This window comes from Aquarana catesbeiana, linkage group LG03 (assembly GCF_042186555.1).
Source record: "Aquarana catesbeiana isolate 2022-GZ linkage group LG03, ASM4218655v1, whole genome shotgun sequence".
NCBI lineage: Eukaryota > Metazoa > Chordata > Amphibia > Anura > Ranidae > Aquarana > Aquarana catesbeiana.
Genome location: NC_133326.1, coordinates 724488092 through 724510579, shown reverse-complemented (window position 1 = coordinate 724510579; position 22488 = coordinate 724488092). Strand labels below are relative to the sequence as shown.

The 22488-nt window shown below is 46.9% G+C and overlaps 1 protein-coding gene across 1 annotated transcript in view; it reads right to left on the bottom strand.

The window, feature by feature from the left end:
• Positions 1-2809: 2809 nt before the first annotated feature.
• FGF11 (fibroblast growth factor 11) overlaps positions 2810-22488 on the bottom strand; it is a 41781-nt gene continuing 22102 nt past the window's right edge. Inside the window, exons 3-5 of the mRNA XM_073623261.1 lie at positions 8824-8927; positions 7071-7269; positions 2810-2954 (exon numbers count right to left, since the gene is read on the bottom strand). Coding sequence (XP_073479362.1) covers positions 2854-2954; positions 7071-7269; positions 8824-8927 — 404 coding nt within the window. The 3' untranslated portion in view covers positions 2810-2853. The remainder of the gene's footprint in view (positions 2955-7070; positions 7270-8823; positions 8928-22488) is intronic.

Genomic DNA, 22488 nt, shown 5'->3' with positions numbered 1-22488 from the left:
AGCCAGCTCCATAAAGACATGGTGTGACCAGTTTGGTGTGGAGGAACTCGAGTGTCCTGCACAGAACCCTGACCTCAACCCTACTGAACACTTTCAGAATGGATAGGAATTCTGGCGGTGAGCTGGGTCTTTTCACAAATATCAGTACCTGATCTCACAAATGTTATTTTGGCTGGTTGGACACAAATCCCACAGGCACGCTCCAGAATTTTGTGGGAAGCTAACCCCTAAGAGTGGAGCCAGCTCCATAAAGATATAGTCTGACCAGGTTTATGTGGAAGAACTCGAGTGTCCTGCACAGAGCTCTGACTTCAACCCTACAGTAAATAACACTGACACAAGATTAATAAAATTGGCAGATTAATTTGCATTTATTAAACTGGATGCACGGTGATATACAGAATATATTATATATGTTCTCATTCATAGGATATCATAGCAGATATACACATAGACATACACAGCAGATTAGTATACAAGCCGCTCAGCCCCGGTATATGCGGAGGAGATGCAGATATACATTATAGCCGACAAATGGCGAATGCAGCAAGACAGAGTTTGAGGCTTCCTGAGATGCAGAGTTCTCCAGTCCGTGAGGTATGAAGTGTCAGCTCTATGCACCAGCCCAAGAGGTACCAGGGGTCAGCTCTGTGTACCAGCCTGGAGATATGAAGTGTCAGCTCTGTGTACCAGTCTGGGAGATGTGAAGTGTCAGCTCTGTGTACCAGTCTGGGAGATGTGAAGTGTCAGCTCTGTGTACCAGTCTGGGAGATATGAAGTGTCAGCTCTATGTACCAGCCTGGGAGGTATGATGTGTCAGCTCTGTGTACCAACCTGGAGGAATGAAGTGTTAGCTCTGTGTAGCAGCCTGGAAGGTGTGAAGTGTCAGCTCTGTGTAGCAGCCTGGAAGGTGTGAAGTGTCAGCTCTATGTACCAACCTGGAGGAATGAAGTGTTAGCTCTGTGTAGCAGCCTGGAAGGTGTGAAGTGTCAGCTCTATGTACCAGCCTGGGAGGTATGAAGTGTCAGCTCTGTGTACCAGCCTGGGAGGTATCAAGTGTCAGCTCTGTGTATCAACCTGGGTGGTATGAAGTGTCCGCTCTGTGTACCAACCCGGAGGACTGAAGTGTCAGTTCTGTGTACCAGTCTTGAAGGTATAAAGTGTCAGCTCTATGCACCAGCCCAAGAGGTACCAAGTGTCAGCTCTGTGTACCAACCTGAAGGTATGAAGTGTCAGATGTGTGTACCATCCTTGGAGGTATGAAGTGTCAGCTCTGTGTACCAGTCTGGGAGGTATGAAGTGTCAGCTCTGTGTACCAGTCTGGGAGGTATGAAGTGTCAGCTCTGTGTACCAGTCTAGGTGCCTGGTATGAAGTGTCAGCTCTGTGTGCCAGCCTTGAGGGTATGAAATGTCAGCTCTGTGTACCAGTCTGGAGGGTATGAAATGTCAGCTCTGTGTACCAGCCTTGGAGGTATGAAGTGTCAGCTCTGTGTACCAGTCTGGGTGGTATGAAGTGTCAGCTCTGTGTACCAGTCTGGAGGGTATGAAGTGTCAGCTCTGTGTGCCAGCCTTGAGGGTATGAAATGTCAGCTCTGTGTACCAATCTGGAGGGTATGAAGTGTCAGATCTGTGTGCCAGCCTGGAAGGTATGAAGTGTCCACTCTGTGTGCCAACCGGAGGACTGAAGTGTCAATTCTGTGTACCAGTCTTGGAGGTATGAAGTTTCAGCTCTATGCACCAGCCCAAGAGGTACCAGGGGTCAGCTCTGTGTACCAGCCTGGAGATATGAAGTGTCAGCTCTGTGTACCAGCCTGGAGGGTATGAAGTGTCAGCTCTGTGTACCAGTCTGGGAAGTATGAAGTGTCAGCTCTGTGTACCAGCCTGGAGGGTATGAAGTGTCAGATCTGTGTACCAGTCTGGGAGGTATGAAGTGTCAGCTCTGTTTACCAGTCTGGGTGGTATGAAGTGTCAGCTCTGTGTACTAGCCTGGGGAGTATGAAATGTCAGCTCTGTGTACTGGCCTGGAGGGTATGAAATGTCAGCTCTGTGTACTAGCCTGGAGGGTATGAAGTGTCAGCTCTGTGTACCAGTCTGGGAGGTATGAAGTGTCAGCTCTGTGTACCAGCCTGGAGGGTATGAAGTGTCAGATCTGTGTACCAGTCTGGGAGGTATGAAGTGTCAGCTCTGTTTACCAGTCTGGGTGGTATGAAATGTCAGCTCTGTGTACTAGCCTGGAGAGCATGAAATGTCAGCTCTGTGTACTAGCCTGGAGGGTATGAAGTGTCAGCTCTGTGTACCAGTCTGGGAGGTATGAAGTGTCAGCTCTGTGTACCAGCCTGGAGGGTATGAAGTGTCAGCTCTGTGTACCAGCCTGGAGGGTATGAAGTGTCAGCTCTGTGTACCAGCCTGGAGGGTATGAAGTGTCAGCTCTGTGTACCAGCCTGGAGGGTATGAAATGTCAGCTCTGTGTACCAGACTGGGAAATCTGAGTTATTAGCTCTGTGTACCAGCCCAGTAGATATGGGATGTAAGCCCTGTGTACCAACCCAGGAGATATGAAGTGTGAGCTCTGTGTACTAGCCTAGTTGGTATGAAGTGTCAGCTCTGTGTACCAGCCTGGAAGGAATAAAGTGTCAGCTCTTTGTACCAGTCCGGGAGGTATTAGGATATTATTGCAGTTGAAGATGCAGCACGTTTCCCCTTCCTGATATTAAAGTTTGTTTTGTATAAATTCCCAGAAGTACTCATAGTTATATTATAGAGATAAATGAGCCCCTCCCCCGTCCCCACCCCATATTTATATTGCTGTTAGTCCCGGAATATTCCTATAAGTTCTGTCCGGTTGCTTGTCCTTCATCGCGCACCCCGGACCCGCGTGCTGGGCTTCGCGCTCAGACGTCTCTTTGGCGACATTGTGATGACATCATGAAGAGATGGCTCTTTATAGAGAGCGACTGAAAGGTGAGGAGATCAGAGAGAGAATCCGAAAGAGGGAAGGAGAAGAGGAGGAAGGGAAACAAGAGGAAAGGAAAGAAGGGGAAGGGAAAGAAGGGGGAAGGGAAAGAAGGAAAAGGGAAAGAAGGGAAAGGGAAAGAAGGGGAAGGGAAAGAAGGGGAAGGGAAAGAAGGGGAAGGGAAAAAAGGGGAAGGGAATGAAGGGGAAGGGAAAGGAGGGGAAGGGAAAGAAGGAGAAGGGAAAGAAGGGGACGGTAAAGAAGAGAAAGGGAAAGAAGGGGAAAGGGAAAGAAGGGGAAAGGGAAAGAAGGGGAAGAGAAAGAAGGAGGAAGGCAAATAAAGGGATGGAAAAGAAGGAGAAGGGAAAGAAGGGTAAAGGGAAAGAAGAGGAAGGGAAAGAGGGGGAAGGGAAAGAAGGAAAAGGGAAAGAAGGGAAAGGGAAAGAAGGGGAAGGGAAAGAAGGGGAAGGGAATGAAGTGGAAGGGAAAGAAGGGGAAGGGAAAGAATGAGAAGGGAAAAAAGGGGAAGGGAATGAAGGGGAAGGGAATGAAGTGGAAGGGAAAGAAGGGGACGGTAAAGAAGAGAAAGGGAAAGAAGGGGAAAGGGAAAGAAGGGGAAAGGGAAAGAAGGGGAAGAGAAAGAAGGGGAAGAGAAAGAAGGAGGAAGGGAAATAAAGGGACGGGAAAGAAGGAGAAGGGAAAGAAGGGTAAAGGGAAAGAAGAGGAAGGGAAAGAAGGGGAAGGGAAAGAAGGGAAAGGGAGTGAAGGGAAAGGGAGTGAAGGGGATGGAAAAGAAGGGGAAGGGAAAGAAGTTGAAGGGAAAGAAGGGGAAGGGAATGAAGGGGAATGAAAAGAAGGGGAAGGGAAAGAAGGGGAAGGGAATGAAGCGGAAAGAATAGAAGGGGAAGGAAAAGAGGGGGGAGGGAAAGAAGGGAAAGGGAAAGAAGGGAAAGGGAAAGAAGTTGAAGGAAAAGAAGTGGAAGGGAAAAAAGGGAAAGGGAAAGAAGGGGAAGAGAAAGAAGCAGAAAGAATAGAAGGGGAAGGAAAAGAGGGGGAAGGGAAAGGGAAAGAAGGGGAAGGGAAAGAAGGGGAAAGGAATGAAGTGGAAGGGAAAGAAGGGAAAGGGAAAGAATGAGAAGGGAAAAAAAGGGGAAGGGAAAGGAGGGGAAGGGAAGAAGGAGAAGGGAAAGAAGGGGACGGTAAAGAAGAGAAAGGGAAAGAAAGGGAAAGGGAAAGAAGGGGAAAGGGAAAGAAGGGGAAGAGAAAGAAGGGGAAGAGAAAGAAGGGGAAGAGAAAGAAGGGGAAGGGAATGAAGGGGAATGAAAAGAAGGGGAAGGGAAAAAAGGGGAAGGGAATGAAGCGGAAAGAATAGAAGGGGAAGGAAAAGAGGGGGAAGGGAAAGAAGGCAAAGGGAAAGAAGTTGAAGGGAAAGAAGGGGAAGGGAAAGAAAGGAAAGGGAGTGAAGGGAAAGGGAGTGAAGGGAAAGGGAGTGAAGGGGATGGAAAAGAAGGGGAAGGGAAAGAAGTTGAAGGGAAAGAAGGGGAAGGGAATGAAGGGGAATGAAAAGAAGGGGAAGGGAAAGAAGGGGAAGGGAATGAAGCGGAAAGAATAGAAGGGGAAGGAAAAGAGGGGGAAGGGAAAGAAGGGAAAGGGAAAGAAGTTGAAGGGAAAGAAGGGGAAGGGAAAGAAGGGGAAGGGAAAGAAGTGGAAGGGGAAGAAGTGGAAGGGAAAAAGGGGGAAGGGAAAGAATGGGAAGGGAAAAAAGAGGAAGGAAATGAAGGGGAAGGGAAAGAAGTAGAAGGGAAAGAAAAGGAAAGGAAAGAAGGGGAAGGGAAAGAAGGGGAAGGATAAGAAGGGGAAGGGAAAGAAGAGGAAGGGGAAAAAAAGGAAGAGGAAAAAGAGAAAGGGAAAAAGAGGAAGGGAAAAAGAGGAAGGTAAAGAAGAGGAAGGGAAAGAAAGGAGACAGAAAAGAAAGGTAGGAAAATGGAAGGAAAAAGAAAGGAGAGAAAGGAAAAAAAGAAGGGGAGAAAGACAAAGGGAATAGAAAGAAAGGAACAAGAAGAAAGGAAAATAAGGTAAAGAAAGGAAAAAGAAAGAAGGGTAGGGGAAGGAAGTGGAAAGGGAAGGTTAAGAATATAATAAGAAGGGAAGTAAGGAAGGGAAGGAAAACAAAAAGAAAGTAAATATAGAGAAAGTAAGTAAAGGAAGATGGGAATAGCAAGTAAGGGAAAGGGAGGAATATAAAGAGAAGGAAAGTAAGGAAGGGAGGGAAAGCAAAGGGAAAGAACGTAATAGAAGGGAAGGGATATATAGCAAAAAGTAAGGGAAGGTAAATAAAGAGAAATTAAGGGACGAATATGAAGAGAAAGTAAGTAAGGGAAGTTGAGGAATATAAATTGAAAAGGAATAAGGGAAGGGGAGGAATATAAACATAAAGGAAATAACAGAAGGGGAGAAATTAAAAAAGGAAAATAAGGTGAAGGAGAGAATATAAAGAAAAAGAAAGTTAAGAGAAGGGAAGGAATGTGAAAAGAAAGGACACAAGGGAAGGGGAAAATTAAAGAAAAAGGAAATAAGGGAAGGGAGGGGAGAGAAGGAACATAAAGACAAAACAAGGGAAGGAAAAAAAGAGAAAATAAGTAAAGAAAGGAAAAAGAAACAAGGGTAAGGGAAGGAAGTGAAATGGCAGGAAGGAAAGGATAAAAATTGAAATAAGGAAAAGAAGGAATACAAAGAGAGAGGAATAAACAGAAGGTGATAAAAAAAAGAAAAGAAATAACGAAAGAGCCCCAGAAAAAATAAGGGAATAGATATAATATAATAAGAATGGAAGTAAGGAAGGGAAGGAAAACAAAAAGTAAATAAAGAGAGAGTAAGTAAGGGAAGAGGGGAATAGACAGAAAAAAGAAGTAAGGAAGGGAATGAAAACAGAGGAAGAAAGTAAGAGAGGGGGGTGAATATAAAAGAAAAGTAAAGTAAGGGAAGGAAAATAAAGAGACAATAGGGGAAGGGAAGAATATGAAAAAAAAATAAGGGAAGGGGTAAATTGGAAAGGGAAGGAGAGGAATTTAAAGAAAAGGGAAGTTAAAAGAAGGGGAGGAATATGAAAAGAAAGGACGCAAGGGAAGGGGAAAATTTAAAGAAAAAGAAAATAAGGGAATAGGAGGAGGAACATAAAGACAAAATAATGGACGGACATAAGGGAAGTAAGTAAAGGGGGTGTGGGGGGGGAGTAGGTAAGGGAAGAATATAAAGAGAAAGGAAGTAAGGGAAGTGGAGGAATACAAATTGAAGGAAAATAAGGGAAGGGGAGGAATAAAAAGAGAAGGGGAATAAGGGAAGGGGAGGAATATAAGAATTAAAAAAATAAAGGAAGGTTGGGAATATTATGATAAAGGAAGTAAGGAAGGGAAAGAAAACAAAAAGAAAGAAAGTAAGGGAAGGGAAGGAATAGAAAAGGAAAAGTAAGGGCATAAAAATAAAGTAATTAAGGAAAGGAAGAAATATAAAGATAAAGAAAATAAGGGAAGGTGAAATATAAAGAAACATTTTTAGTAAGGAAGGGAAGGAAAACAAATAGTAATAAAGTAAGAGAAGGTGAAGAATATGAAAAGGAAATAAGGGAAGGAGAGAAATAAAAAAAGGGAGATAAGGGAAGATGAGGAATATAATGAGAAAGTAATGGGAGGAGGATAAAGAGAATGAAAATAAAGAAAAAAGAAGTAAGGGAAGTTGAGGGATACAAAGAGAAAGAAAAATAAGGGAAGGAATGAAATATTATGAGAAAGGAAATAAGGAAAAAAAAGAAAACAAAGAGAAAGAAAGTAAGGGAAGGAAAAGAATAGGAAGATAAAGAGAATAAGTGAAGGGGAGTAATAATATAATAAAGTAAGACAAAAGAAGGAATATAAAGATAAAGGAAGTAAGGGAAGGGGGGAATTATAAAGAGAAAGTAAAAAGAAAGGAAAGGGTATTGGAAGAAAGATAAGCGGAGGAGAAAGAGCAGAACCATAGAAACAGAGATAGAAGGAAAAAGGGAAAGTTACAAGAAAAAACCATGAGCAGAACTTCCATCTTAACCACTTCTCCATCCCCCCGTGTAGCATCCATTTCTTACCCTCACTGAGTTTGGGCAGGAAATGGGCAGCGGGTCTGTGCCGCTTCACCCGGTTGCCCTCCATGGCTCGTCCATCTTTTCTCAGGCCCAAGTACCATCCGCGACCAGAGCTGCGCTGGCGGTAAAGCGTGGACGAGTAGGTGACAAAGTAATTGTCGAAGACACTCTCTTTGAAGCGGCACTCGGCTGTAAAATGAAGCTGCAGGAAAGAATGGGGGAGGAGGAAAGATCATTTGTGGTCAGATGTTAGGAGATAGTTTGAGTATTTCCAGAGAGTAAGCATTCAGCATCAGTATTATATGTTTTACATTAAAGCTAAACTTCAAGTCATTAAAAAAAATTGTTAGGTTTATGTTATGTTATTTTTAATTTGTGTCTCTGCCCCACCCATAATGGTGATATTTCCTGCAGTAGTTTGTGTCTCTGCCCCTCCCACAATGGGGAGATTTCCCTCCAGTCGTGTGTGTCTCTGCTCCTCCCACAATGGGGAGATTTCCCTGTAATAGTTTGTGTCTCTGCCCCTCCCACAATGGTGATATCTCCACACAGTAGTTTGTGTCTTTGCCTCTTCTAGAAGGCCATCCTGTGGGACTCCACTGGGGAAGGGTGAAACTATTATTAAGCTCGTAATGGCCAAAAAAGTTGGGAAGAACTGAATATTCTGATTGGGAGCTCTCACTACTGGTGTCTCCACTATATAAATCTGAGATATCAATGCCATGTAGAACAGTAGGAAATGAGGCAGGCTCTCTGGTGGCTCATAGCATTCATTATGGGAAAATAGAATGGTTTGAGCAAATTGTAGGATACATGTTTGATGGGTCCTACTGAAGAAGTTCTGTCTTTCTTTGCAGTACCCAATAAGTGTTTAACTTATGTATTCCAACCTGCGCTAAGCACAAAAAGAAAGTAGCTGCTTGAATCAGACCCTTTGTACCCCAGACTCATGGTGCCTGCTTCATTTTCTGTCCAAGAGATGGTTTGACTCTGGCATCCTGGAGCTTCAGAGTCTACTCTTTAGGGTATTGCTGTTAGCTTGCAGAATACAATTTAGGGCATTGCTAATTAATAACAGCCTGTAGACAGGTGCAGTATGGACTCCCCTCTATAGGTGATGCTAGGTTTGAGCGAAAATAAAGAAGGGGAAGAAAGTTGTGAGGAACGTAGTTCCTCTATGACTTCCTGCAGTCATCGGGAAAGGAGTTGTCCCATTGGATGCTGATGCCCTGTGTGACCTCCATGGCCTTCTTGGGTGAGGGTAGTGCTAATTTAAGACACTAGCTCCCTGATTTATCATGAATTCTGTGAGTGGTTAGTGTAGGGACAGGTTACCCATCTGTTAGGGACAGCATATAGCATTGGGGAGTGGTTCCAGAGGAGAATGGACAGAGGAAGCCTCTCAATTGGGTTAGATCTGGCCAGGCCACATTCCCGGTCCTCATTGCAGAAGCCATCAGCATAATTTCAAGCCAAAGTACCACTGCTACATGTTCTGTAAGTGGCTCTGGACGGCTGTGCTCTCCCGCCGTTCCTAGTTGTACCTGGTTGGAACTTTCTGCAATATACAGTTCATGTAACTCAGCCTCTGTGTGGTTTCTGCTGCCGTCACACCACGATGCACTCTACTCACAAGCATCTTGGGAACCCCTAAGCAGTATCTCAAGAAACCTTGAAGGCTCTGAGATCTTGGTTCCCATGAGAATATGAAGGGCGGGGAAATCCATCAGAGGCTTCACACTCAGAAGATGCTCACCGATCCATAGAGGCAACCCTCAGAATTCATGGCGATGTACTGGCCACAGGCCGAGCTCTGGATGGCCACCACCCGAAGACCCACAGGGATAACATTGAATAGAGCTAAGAAAACAGAAGAAAAGGAAGGTTATGGAAAGAGTAATAGACACATGAAACAAACGTATTGAAAATTAACACAAAATTACAAATTCAGCATTTTTGCAGTGCTCCTGGTCACCTTCTTCCCTTAAAACTGACACCTTATTAAAAATAATTTGGTGTCCAGTGGCAGGGTATTCCCAGTCCTGCTCATAACAGGGTCTATTCTTCATTGGGGCCCAGGATACACCTTTACAAGGATAATCTGATCACTGGCATCCTCTGCTCTTCTCCACTATACTTACATTCTGATCTTGGCTTCCTTGCATTCCTTCATAATGTCATGTATTATTCTTATACAGGGTTTATATAGTGCCAACAGTTTACACAGCGCTTTACAACTTGTGTTGATGGAGAAAATAAAAGTACAGTTGTTAGGTGGGGGGCAGATAGGTTTCTCTGAAAAGATGAGTTTTCAGGGATCGTCTGAAAGTGGACGAAGTAGGAGAAAGTCAGACAGATTGGGGTAGAGTATTTCAGTGGATGGGAGAGGCTCTGGAGAAGTCCTGGAGGCGAGCATCGAATGAGGTGACAAGGGAGATCAGGAGGTCTTGGGAGGAGCGAAGAGAACAATTTGGTTGATATTTTGAGACCAGGTTAGTGATGTAGCTGGGGGCCAGGTTGTGGATGGCTTTGTAAGTCATTGTTAGTATCTTGAATTTAATTTGTTGGTTGAGTGGCAGCCAATGGAGGGATTGGCAGAGGGGTGTAGCAGACGCCGTGTGGTTTGTGAGGTGGATGAGTCTAGCAGCAGCATTCATTTTAGACTGAAGAGGGGATAGCCTATTTAGTGGTAAGCCAATGAGGAGGGAGTTGCAGTAGTCGAGGCGAGAGATGACCAGGGAGTGGATTGGAAGCTTTGTGGTGAAATTGGTTAGGATATAAATATCTACATACCTATATATCTATATACATATCTTAGAGATGTTGTGGAGGTTGAGGCGGTAAGCTTTGGATAGCGATTGGATGTGGGGCCAAAAGGATAGTTCAGAGACCAGGATTACACCTAGGACCTTGGCGTGGGGGGACGGGTTGTTAGTTGAGCCTTTGATTTTTTTTTTTAAAGTTATCTTTATTATAATTTTAAGGTGAGAACAAAACAATACAGAGCCTATTGGGCATACCCAGGCTCGTTCACTACAACTACAAAACTAGATATAAGATGAGAAAAAAAAAAAAAAAACACACATAAACTACCTAAACCACTGTACGCTCGACCACCTGTGTAGAATATTCAAAGCAATTCTCCAATTCCACATATATCCTACAAAGCTTACTTTAGATTCTTGTGAAATAAAGTGTACATTATAGATACATAATTGCATTCCCCCCTCCCCTGACTATTGATCGAGCATCCCAGGGGTGTTATGAGATCGGAGATGCCACTTGGGTCATTCACGGTACTTAGTAGAACGTTACTAATCGTCCATCCAGTCTGCATTAGTGGACAGGGAATCCGTCCAAATATCCCATATTTTGTGGAATTTTTTGGCACATCCACGTGACAGGTAGGTAGCCTTGTATAGTGGTAGAGCCGCATTCACTAACCTCTTCCAAAAATGTAATGAGGGTGCGGATGAGGCCTTCCATCTGAGTACTATCTGAGCCATTGATTTTGACAGAGAAGTGGCGTATGGGGGAGGAAATATCATGAGCTTGGTTTTTGGACAGGTTGAGTTTGAGGAAGTGATGTGACATCCAGGCTGATATGTCTGTTAGTAAGTTGGTGATGCGTGAGGAGACAGATGGAGAAAGCCGGGGGTGGGGGGGGGGTGGAGAGCTAGATTTGGGTATCATCAGCTTAGAGATGATATTGAAAGCCATGGGAGGCAATCAACATACCCAGGGAGGTGGTGTAGATTGAGAAAAGGAGAGGTCCAAGAACAGAACCTTGGGGGACCCCAATGGAGAAAGGAAGAGGAGAGGAGAAAGTAGAGTTGTAAGTGACACTGAAGGAGCGGTGGGATAGGTAGGATGAGAACCAGCGAAGAGTACAGTTATGGAGATCAAAGGAGTGGAGTTTTTTAAGGAGGAGGGGGTGGTCCACTGTGTCAAAGGCAGCAGAGGTCCAGGAGAAGTAGTACAGAATAGTGTCCATTGGTTTTAGCCGTTAGTAGGTCATTTGTGAGTTTAGGAAGAGCAGTTTCCATGGAGTGTTAAGGGCGAAATCCGGACTGAAGGGGATCAGTTAGTACAGTTAGTTTCCACCAATAAACCTCCACCCTGCCCCTGTTGTTCTATTCAGGAGGCTGTCAAATATTTTAAATGACAGGATGTTGCTTTAAGTGGGCACAGAAGCTGCCACATGGAACCTCAACCACCCTGCTAGATCTGGAACAAGAACAAACCTATAGACTTTAGCATACCTGATCATCACACCTGCTGTATATGACCTTGCTGAACATTATGTTTCAAAAGAGCATTAATATGAAGTTGCCCTCACCGTGCAGCTAGAACAGATACCACTCTTCTAAATCCCATTCCAAAATCCATGGCCATTTATTTGGAGTTGCTCTCTTTTGCAGCTATAAGAGCCTCTTCTCTTACGGAAAGACTTTCCACAATGCTTTGTAATGTGTCTGTGGGAATTTATGAGGTAAAGTATTAAAGATGGCTGAGAAGACCTGGCTCACAATTGGCGTTCCAATTCATCCCAAAGTTGTTCAGTAGGGTTGAGGTCAGGGCTCTGTGCAGGACACTCAAGTTCCTCCAAACTCATCAAACCATGTGGAGGTGGCTCCACTCATCTGGGAAGAATTTTTTACAAGATTTTGGATGTGTGGGAATTTTTGCCCATTTGTGAGGTCAGGTACTGATGATGTTGGACCCAGCTCACCATTGGAGTTCCAATTCATCCTAAAGGTGTTTAGTAGGGTTGAGGTCAGAGCTCTGTGCAGGACACTTGAGTTCCTCCACACCAAACTGGTTAAACCATTTCTTTATGGATCTAGCTCCACTCTTATGGGTTAGCTTCCCACAAAATTTTGGAGTGTGTCTGTGGGAATTTATGTCCAATCAGCCAAAAGAACATTTGTGAGGTCAGGTACTGATGTTGGGTGAGAAGACCTGGCTCACCATTGGGGGTTCCAATTCATCCTAAAGGTGATCAATATGGTTGAGGTCAGGGCTCTGTGAAGGACACTTAAGTTTCTCCACACAAAACCCATTAAAAGCATGTTTTTATGAAGCTGGCTCCACTTTTCTGGGAAGGCTTCCAACAAAATTATGGAGTGTGCCTGTAAGAATTTGTGTCCAATCAGCCAAATTAAAACTTGTGAGGTGATATGGGATGAGAAGACCTGGCTCACAATCGGCATTCCAATTCATCAGTGCTCAGTAGGGATGAGGTCAGGGCTCTGTGCAGGACAGTCGAGTTCATCCACACCAAACTGGTCAAACCATGTCTTTATGGAGCTGGCTTTGTACACAGGGGAACAGCATTGGTGGAACAGAAAAGGGTCTTCACCAAACTGTTACCACAAGGTTGGAAGAGCTCAATTGTCCACAATGTCTTTGTATGATGTACAAGTTGTAGAATCAGGGCCAATCCTAGGGTCACAGGTGCCTGGGTGCAGAAATATTGGGCGTGGTCATCTTCTAACCCCTCCCCTTTACACATGTTTCTATGACAACGAGTCCCGTTATAAGTCGATGATTGCCGCCACTACTAGTAAAAAAAAACATCCCATAGTTTGCAGACGCTATAACATTTGTGCAAACCAATCAATATTTGCTTATTGGGACTTGTTGTCCTCCACTTGCTGGGAGTGGGGGTAGGTGACAAATCCTCAGCTCTGAGGGGCTCATGTTGGGACTTGTTCTCCACTAGTTAGGGGGGTGGGGGTGTCATGTCCTCAGCTCTGAGGGGTTCATGCTGGGACCTGCAGTTCTTCACTTTTGGGAGGGTCACATCCCCCAAAAGTGACAGGCTACAAGTCCCAGCATGAACCCCTCAGAGCTGAGGACATGACAACCCACCCCCCTAACTAGTGGAGAACAAGTCCCAACATGAGCCCCTCAGAGCTGAGGACATGACAACCCACCCCCCTAACTAGTGGAGAACAAGTCCCAACATGAGCCTCTGATATTTAAGAATGTGATCCCCCCCAAAAGTGAGGACTACAAGTCCCAGCATGAACCCCTAAGATCTAAGGATGTGACCCCTTAGATCTCCCTGGTTCATGCTGTGACCTGTAGTCTTTCACTAGTTGGGGGGCTAGGGGGATCACCTCTTCAGCTCTGAGGGGTTCATGCTAGCACATTGGAACCTGTAGTTATTCACTAGTTGGGGGGGGGGGGGGGGCAGAGTGTGATACATCCTCATCTCTGAGGGGTTCATGTTGGGACCTGTAGTCGTTCACTTTTGGGGGGGTCCCAGCATGAACAGTGCCTCCTCATTAGTACCAGCTTCAGTACCACCTATCAGTGCCCATCAGTGTAGCCTATCAGTGCTCATCAGTGCCACCTATCAGTGCCTCAGCTTCAGTACCACCTATCAGTGCCCATCATTGCCGCCTATCAGTGCCTCAGCTTCAGTACCACCTATCAGTGCCCATCAGTGTAGCCTATCAGTGCTCATCAGTGCCACCTATCAGTGCCTCAGCTTCAGTACCACCTATCAGTGCTCATCAGTGCCACCTATCAGTGCCTCAGCTTCAGTACCACCTATCAGTGCCCATCATTGCTGCCTATCAGTGCCTCTTCATTAGTACCAGATTCAGTACCACCTATCAGTGCCCATCAGTGCCGCCTATCAGTGCCTCTTCATTAGTACCAGATTCAGTACCACCTATCAGTGCCCATAAGTGCTGCCTATCAGTGCATCCTCATTAGTACCAGCTTCAGTACGACCTATCAGTGCCCATCAGTGTAGCCTATCAGTGCCTTCTCATCAGTGCTGCATATCAGTGCCTCCTCATTAGTACCAGCTTCAGTACCACCTATCAGTGCCCATCAGTGTAGCCTATCAGTGCCTTCTCATCAGTGCCTCATTAGTACCAGCTTCAGTACCACCTATCAGTGCCCATCAGTGCCGCCTATCAGTGCCTCCTCATTAGTACCAGATTCAGTACCACCTATCAGTGCCCATAAGTGCTGCCTATAAGTGCATCCTCATTAGTGCCAGCTTCAGTACCACCTATCAGTGCCCATCAGTGTAGCCTATCAGTGCCTTCTCATCAGTGCCGCCTATCAGTGCCTCCTCATTAGTACCAGCTTCAGTACAATCTATCAGTGCCTATCAGTGTAGCCTATCAGTGCCTTCTCATCAGTGCCGCCTATCAGTGCCTCCTCATTAGTACCAGCTTCAGTACCACCTATCAGTGCCCATCAGTGCCGCCTCTCAGTGCCTCCTCATTAGTACCTGCTTTAGTACTACCTATCAGTGCCCATCAGTGCGGCCTATCAGTGCACTGCCCATCAGTGCAGCCTCATCAGCGCACATCAGTGAAGGAGAAAAATTACATATTTGCAAAATTTTATTACAGAAACTAAGAAAAACTTTCTTGTTTTCAATCTTTTTAATTTTTTTTTTTTTGAAAAAAAATAAAAAAACCCAGTGGTGATTAAATACCACCAAAAGAAAGCTCTATCTGTCTAAAAAAAAATGATACAAATGTCATATGGGTGCAGTGTTGCATGACCGCGCAATTGTCATTCAAAGTGTGAGAGCGCTGAAAACTGAAAATTGTCCTGGGCAGGAAGGGGGTGAAAGTGCCCGGTACTGAAGTGGTTAAGAGAGTCATAGTCCAGAAAAGAGTTGGAAACAGTGTGGAGTACACCTTGCACAAAATACACACCTTGGGATGCCGCATGTAGACAATGTGTAGAGATAAAACTCAATGAGAAAGCCGGGGTTCTTACTACCAGGGTGCAGACAAAGGACAATAGGACCAGACATTATACGAGAACTGCATAGCATTCAGTACAAGCGGAGAAGAAAAAGAAGAAGGCCTCAATAAACTTCTTGGGTGGCACAGATAGAAAAGTGCAAATTCGATCTGTACACAAGAAGCTTGGGGCATTCTCTCGGACCAACTGATTAATTGGTGCCGGTGAGCTGCATAATAACATCCAAATAGATTGGGGACTTAGAGACTCCCTGGAGAGACTTGGGCTTGAAGGACACTGCAACCTATTCTAGGACTCCCCTGATGCCTAATAAACTTGTACATCCATCATTGCAACGACTGTAGATCAGAAGAGGGAACTCTGACTGACTGGTAGGCATATAACAATTTCGGCAGTATATTAATTGCAATAGAGATCGTCCAAACCCAAGCAATAGCATAGGAGTCCCATTTTAAGAACTGGACCTCAGCAAACAAAAGAGGGAAGTTACGTGCATATAAAACACTATATGAAGTCCCCAGAAACTATATAGAGTCTCCTTGACACTTAAAGGGGAAATTGGATTTGAGTTGATGAAGTAAAGGGCCCACCAGATGTAGCGGTAAAGCCTTCAACTTGTCTTCATTTACCTTGGTATGGGCAACTTTAGACTTTGGAAGTGTCAGAAACAGGGGCACCACTCACAGCCCCAACCCTAAATGTTCCTAAAGCTTCTCATATGGGAGTTGTAATAAGTGCTGGGCTGCAGTTTATCTGCCTACCTGAAGGTGGCACTGTGCCACATCTTCAAGCTGGCAGGAAACCACTGGGGATTCATTTGTCCCCTATTATGGGCTCCAGACAGCCCATAATAGGGGACCCTGAGGTGTCTAGCATCTTCTATTTGATATTACAATCCTGTAATGTTTGGGCAGCCATCTTGACACAGAAGTGCCTAAATAGTGGTTTCTGCTTCATTCAGCACAGCTGCAGTGTTGGATTAGGTCCGGGATAGAATCCTGCATGTTAGAGAGAGAGTAGGAGCAGCGATAAGGAGAGGCACCTGATGAAGAGGGAAAGAGGAATTTCCCCCTTACAGAGTATCTTTTCTGCCAGATTCTTGGAATGGTCTCCCACCATTAGCCAGACAAACTGCAGGGACTTTAAAGATCTCAGGATGGCCTGGTAGTCTGGATACTTCCTCCCAGGGAAGTGTTCCTCCTCCAAGGGAAGTGCTCCTCCTCCAAGGGAAGTGCTCCAAGGGAAGTGCTCCTCCTCCAAAGGAAGTGCTCCTCCTCCAAGAGAAGTGCTCCAAGGGAAGTGCTCCTCCTCCAAAGGAAGTGCTCCTCCAAGGAAAGTGCTCCTTCTCCAATGGAAGTGCTCCTCCTCCAAGGGAAGTGCTCCTCCTCCAAGGGAAGTGCTCCAAGGGAAGTTCTCCTCCTCCAAGGGAAGTGCTCCTCCAAGGAAAGTGCTCCTTCTCCAATGGAAGTGCTCCTCCTCCAGGGGAAGTGCTCCTCCTCCAAGGGAAGTTCTGCTCCAAGGAAAGTGCTCATTCTCCAATGGAAGTGCTCCTCTTCCAAGGGAAGTGTTCCTCCAAGGGAAGTGCTCCTCCTCCAAGGGAAGTGCTCCTCCAAGACAAGTGCTCCTTCTCCAATGGAAGTGCTTCTCATCCAAGGGAAGTGCTCCTCCAAGGGAAGTGCTCCTCCTCCAAGGGAAGTGCTCCTCCTCCAAGGGAAGTGCTCCTCCAAGACAAGTGCTCCTTCTCCAATGGAAGTGCTTCTCATCCAAGGGAAGTGCTCCTCCAAGGGAAGTGCTCCTCCTCCAAGGGAAGTGCTCCTCCAAGACAAGTGCTCCTTCTCCAAGGGAAGTGCTCCTCCAAGGGAAGTGCTCCTTCTCCAAGGGAAGTGCTCCTCCAAGGGAAGTGCTCCTTCTCCAAGGGAAGTGCTCCTCCAAGGGAATTGCTCCTCCAAGGGAATTGCTCCTCCAAGGGAAATGCTCCTTCTCCAAGGAAAGAGCTCCTCAGACATTCTGTAAGCTCATATTATATTGCAACAATATCATTTTTCAGAAAAGCTTCACCTTTTATCATTACAAAGCTGTTCTTGACCTCCAATCAGTGACTTTTCCTAGGCTGAGATGATGTCATTAGTCTGCTGCAGCCAGGTGGAAACTTTTCCTTAGTCTCCCCTCCCCCAGTGATCAGACTGTACATTGTAACCTTGTAGAAGGAGGAGGAAGCATTTCCTCAGGCTCCACTCCCCCAGTGATCAGACTGCACATTGTAACTTTGTAGAAAGGTGACAGAGGCCGCCCCAGGGGCTGATCTGCGTCAGACATTTGTGGTCCCTAATACGCGATAGTGCTCTAATTAACGCAGCTCCTGCCAGTGATGGCGATGTATCTGGCTTTGCTGTCTAAGGTCACAAGCTCACTTTATATGTACACCACCACCACTGCTTTTCTTCTATAAGTGCTCTCCGGTGACGGCTCCAATTTGTCTTCCAGTATCAGAAGCTCTTCACTTATCCTGCTAATAACTTGGCTCTGTGCATCTCCCGGCAGTCATGACCTTCCACCAGCACAAAGACTTAACGTTCCAACCACGGGTGAGACGAGGGATCTATGCTGATCTATAACCAAACCCAGATCTACAAAAGAGGTCACTCCGCCTGAAAGTGATATTCCTCTTATAGGTGGACCCGGGTGGGATAAGGCAGACCACGGCTTCTTAAAATATCATAGGCCAGGGGATCTTCCTGCCGATTGCGCCTGCTACTATGTGGAGGGGTTGCTCTTCCGCATGCTCACCTGGAGCGGTGATTCCTTCTATTGTCCTCAGTCATAGCAGCCTTTTACTCGAGCAGTCATTAGTCCTTCAGGTTCTTGTGGTCTTCACAGTCCCAGCTGTGATCATTCCATGCCAGTCCGAACTGTGCTTCACCATCTCAATACTTTTACACCCTTCCTGCCCCAGACCAATTTTCAGCTTTCAGCGCTGTCACACTTTGAATGGCAATTGCGCGGCCATACAACACTGTACACATATGACCTTTTACAAATTTTTTCACAAATGTAGAGCGTTCTTCTGGTGGTATTTATTCACCACTGAGGTTCTTATTTTTTGCTAAATAAATGAAAAAGTCCGATCATTTTGAAAAAAAAAAAGTTTTTCTTAGTTAGGGCCCTTTCACACTGGGGCGGTTTGCAGGCGCTATTGCGCCAATAATAAATAGCGCCTGCAAACCGACCCTAAAGTGCCGCTGCTTTGTCTCCAGTGTGAAAGCCCCGGGGGCTTTCACACTGGAGCGGTGCGCTGGCAGGACGGGAAAAAAAGTCCTGCCAGCAGCATCTTCGAAGCGGTGAAGGAGCGGTGTATACACCGCTCCTTCACCGCTCCTGCCCATTGAAATCAATGGGACAGCGCGGCTATACCGCCGGCAAAGCGCCTCTGCAGTGGTTTTTAACCCTTTCTCGGCCACTAGCGGGGGGGTAAAACCGCCCCCCGCTAGCGCCCGATTACCGACGGTAAAGCGCCGCTAACAATATCGGCGCTTTACCGACGCGGCCACCACCCCAGTGTAAAAGGGGCCTTAGGCCGAAAGAATTTTTCTTACCTAAGAATTTTCGTTCGTATTTCGCACCATTAGTGGGCTGCAGCAACAGCTGATTTTTGTGCGTCAATCAAATTTGAGTGATCGGACACGTTGGAAATTTTAAGGGTGTTGTGGCAGGGGGCGTGTCCTATGCCTACATACATTTGTTAGTAGGTGTCCCTCATTTTCATCTCAAAATGTTGAGAGGTATGGAATAGGGGGTGTCAGCGGCGACCATAGATAGAATAATGCAATGCATCAATCTATGGTGATAGAGCGGTGCCAGGAGAGAGGCGGCAGCGCTCCTGTGCCCTTTATGAACACACCGCCACTGTTATAACCACTTGCTGCCCGTCCACAATGTACTTTGGGCAAGCGGCGGCTGTAGGCAAAGTGAAGTACCCATTCCTTTAATGCCTACTTTCGGGTTTAGGGCACGCGCTCCCCCCCGCCCCGGATCTTGCTGTGATTGTACACAGCGGGAGCCTGTCAGCAAGTCCCAGCCAATGATTCACGGCTGGGACCTGCTGATCAGCTGTGTCCAATCACAGCCCATAGCCCTGTGTTGGTAAATCATACAGAGCTCTGTACAGAGGAAGCGATCTGTCAGTTTCTTATCCCTGCAAAGCAAAGATGAGAAACTAATGCCGTGTACACACGACCAGACTTTTCGTCGGACTCAACCCTGAAGGACTTTTTCAATGGAGTTCCAACGAAATGGACTTGCCTACACACGATCACACCAAAGTCCGACTGACAGTGACAGTGTATATTATTAGCACTGATCACTGTATTAGTGTCACTGGCAGCGGCGGCATGTCCATTAGGGGTGCACGAGCACCGCCCCCCCCCCCATCCATGCATCCGGCCCCCTAATCTACATGCAGGGCACCGACGCATGGATTCCAATGGGCGGGGGGTGTTTTTTTGAAGCACATGATTACAGCCAGAGGCTCTAATAGGCTTCAAAAAAGGGTGGGCTCGGGGCGCAGAGCACTGCACCCTGAGCCCACCCAGTTGTGTGACTAAAGCGAATGCATATTTACTATCGCCACACTGATCCTCCTCCTGGCCAATCAGGAAGTGGGACTTGAGACCCGTCACCCGATTGGCTGAAAGGACATCGATCCTATTGGACGCCTAGGAGGAGGAGGGAGGAGCCACATGGTGGAAGCCGCTGTGATTCAGAAGAGGAGGAGAGGGTACAGGAGCCGCTGCCCGCCACCCGTAGCAGCGGGCCTTTTGCCCGCTGCCTGAAGGAGCCTGCCCAGTTGTTTGCTCCCCCCCCCCCCCAAAAAATAAAACACCAACCGCCACTGGTCACTGGTGATGTCAGTGGCAGTTAGCCAGTTCCCCCCCAGCGAAAGTTAGTTCAAGATTGCCCGCCACAGTATCACAGTCCGTTATAAGTTGCTGATCGCCACCATTAGTAGTATAAAAAATAAAAAAATGAATCACTTGCCTACCGGACACTTTCACCCCCTTCCTGCCCAGACCAATTTTCAGCTTTCAGCGCTGTCACACTTTGAATGACAATTGTGCGGGCATGCAACACTGTACCCAAATTCATTTTTTTTCCACACAAATAGAGCTTTCTTTTGGTGGTATTCAATCACCGTTGGGGATTATATTCTTTGCTTAAAAAAAAAAAAAAAAAGAAAGAAAAAAAACCCCCGAAAATTTTGCCAAAAAAAACCCCAACTGTTTTATAGTTTGTTATAAAATGTTGAAAACAGGTAATTTTTCTCCTTCATTGATGTGCTCCAATGGGGCTGCATAGATGGGTACTGATAGACACTGATGGGCACTGATAGACTGCACTAATTAGCACTGATAAGGTGGCACTGATGGGCACTAATAGATGGCACTGTTGCAGCATAACATGACCGTGCAATCACCAGTTAAAGTAGCGTAGTGCAGAATAGCAAACAATGGCCTGGTCATGAAGGGGGTAAAATCTTCCGGAGCTGAGGTGAATATTGAGCATGCACAACCGGCCTACTCACACAACCTGCAGGCCTCCAGGAAGACCCAGACACAGGATTGTTTATCAGAAGTCAAATCAATCACTACAGGATTGAAGATTCTGTCCTGTCACAGAAAAAACAAATATCAGATCCCCGGCCGGTCGTCCCGTGTATGGCGGTCCTCCGGCAGCAGCTGCACATTCCGGATGGTGCTGCATGTCTCCGACAAGGACACAGGTCTGGCCATTGGCCAAAACTGCAACTCTTTGGAGACGCCAATTCAAATCCTTGGCTTTGGCTTCTTGGGACTGGCAATAAATCACTTTCCTGAGTGCGCCCCAGGCACAGAATCCACCGATGTCATTCTGGCCCCATAAAGCCTCGCCAGAATCAATAAAGCGAAACAAAATCATCTTGTTCTTGCTCTCGTGACCCCCCCCCCCCGTCCTTCAGTAGTAGCCTTGGTTCCTCTGCCATTACTCTCGGTGACCCCCCCACCCCTCAGCAGTGGACTTGGAGGTTCTGCTGTAGTTTTTGGTGACCCCCCATCCCTCAGCGGTAGACTTGGAGGCTCCGCCATCACTCTTGGTGACCCCCCATCCCCCAGCAGTCGACTCAGAGGCTCTTCCATCACTCTTGGTGACCCCCCATCCCCCAGCAGTAGACTTGGAGGCTCTAACATCGCTTTTGGTGACCCCCTCATCCCTCAGCAGTAGACTTGGAGGCTCTGCCATCGCTCTTGATGACCCCCAGTCCCTCAGCAGTCAACTCAGAGGCGCTAACATCGCTTTCGGTGACCCCCTCCACCCCTCAGCAGTAGACTTAGAGGCTCTGCTGTTGCTTTTGGTGACCCCACCTTTACCTCAGCAGTAGACTTGGGGGCTCTAACATCGCTCTCGGTAACCCCCCCATCCCTCAGCAGTACACTTGGAATCTCTGCTGTCGCTCTCGGTGACCACTCCCTGTCCCTCAGCAGTAGACTTGGTGGCTCTGCTGTTACTCTTATGCCGCGTACACACGACCGGACTTTACGGCATACTTTGTCCTGCGGACTTTTCGAAGGACTTTCCGACGGACTTTCCGAATAAACGGACTTGCCTACACACGATCAACCAAAGTCCGACAGATTCGTAAGTGATGACGTAAGACCGGACTAAAACAAGGAAGTTCATAGCCAGTAGCCAATAGCTGCCCTAGCGTCGGTTTTTGTCCGTCGAACTAGCATACAGACGAGCGGACTTTTCGACCGGACTCGAGTCTGTCAAAAAGATTTAAAACATGTTTAATTTCTAGGTCCTTCAAACTTTTGGGGAAAAAAAGTCAGCTGGAGCCCACACATGATCGAATTGTCCGATGGACTCCGGTTCGCCTGGACCAAGTATGCCGTAAAGTCCGGTCATGTGTACGCGGCATTAGTGACCCTACCGTCCCTCAGTATTAGGCTTGGAGGCTCGGTTATTGCTCTCAGTAACCCCCCATCCCTCAGCAGTAGACTTTGAGGCTGTGCTAACGCTCTCGGTGACCCCCTGTCCCTCTGCAATAGATTTGGAGGCTCTGCTATCACTCTCGATTACCCCACCCCCACCCCCATCCCTCAGCAGAATACTTGGCGGCTCTGCCATCGCTCTCAGTGACCCCCCCGTCCTCTGTCCCTCAGCAGTAGACTCGGAGGCTCTGTCATCGCTCTCAGTGACCCCCCCGTCCTCTGTCCCTCAGCAGTAGACTTGGCGGCTCTGCCGTCACTCTCAGTGACCCTACTGTTCCTCAGCAGTAGACTTAGAGGCTGTGCTAACGCTCTCAGTGACCCCATGTCCCTCAGCAGTAAACTTGGAGGCTCTGCCATCACTCTCGATGACCCCCCCCGTCCCTCAGCAGTAGACTTGGAGGCTGTGCTAATGCTCTCAGTGACCTCCTGTCCCTCAGCAGTAGACTTGAAGGTTCTGCCATCGCTCTCGGTGACCCCCGTCCCTCGGCAGTAGACTTGGCGGCTCTGCCGCTGCTCTCAGTGACCCTACCATCCCTCAGCATTAGACTTGGAGGCTTGGTCGTTGCTCTCGGTAACACCCCCCAATCCCTCAGCAGTAGACTTGGCGGCTCTGCTATTGTTCTCGGTAACCCTGTCCCTCAGCAGTAGAT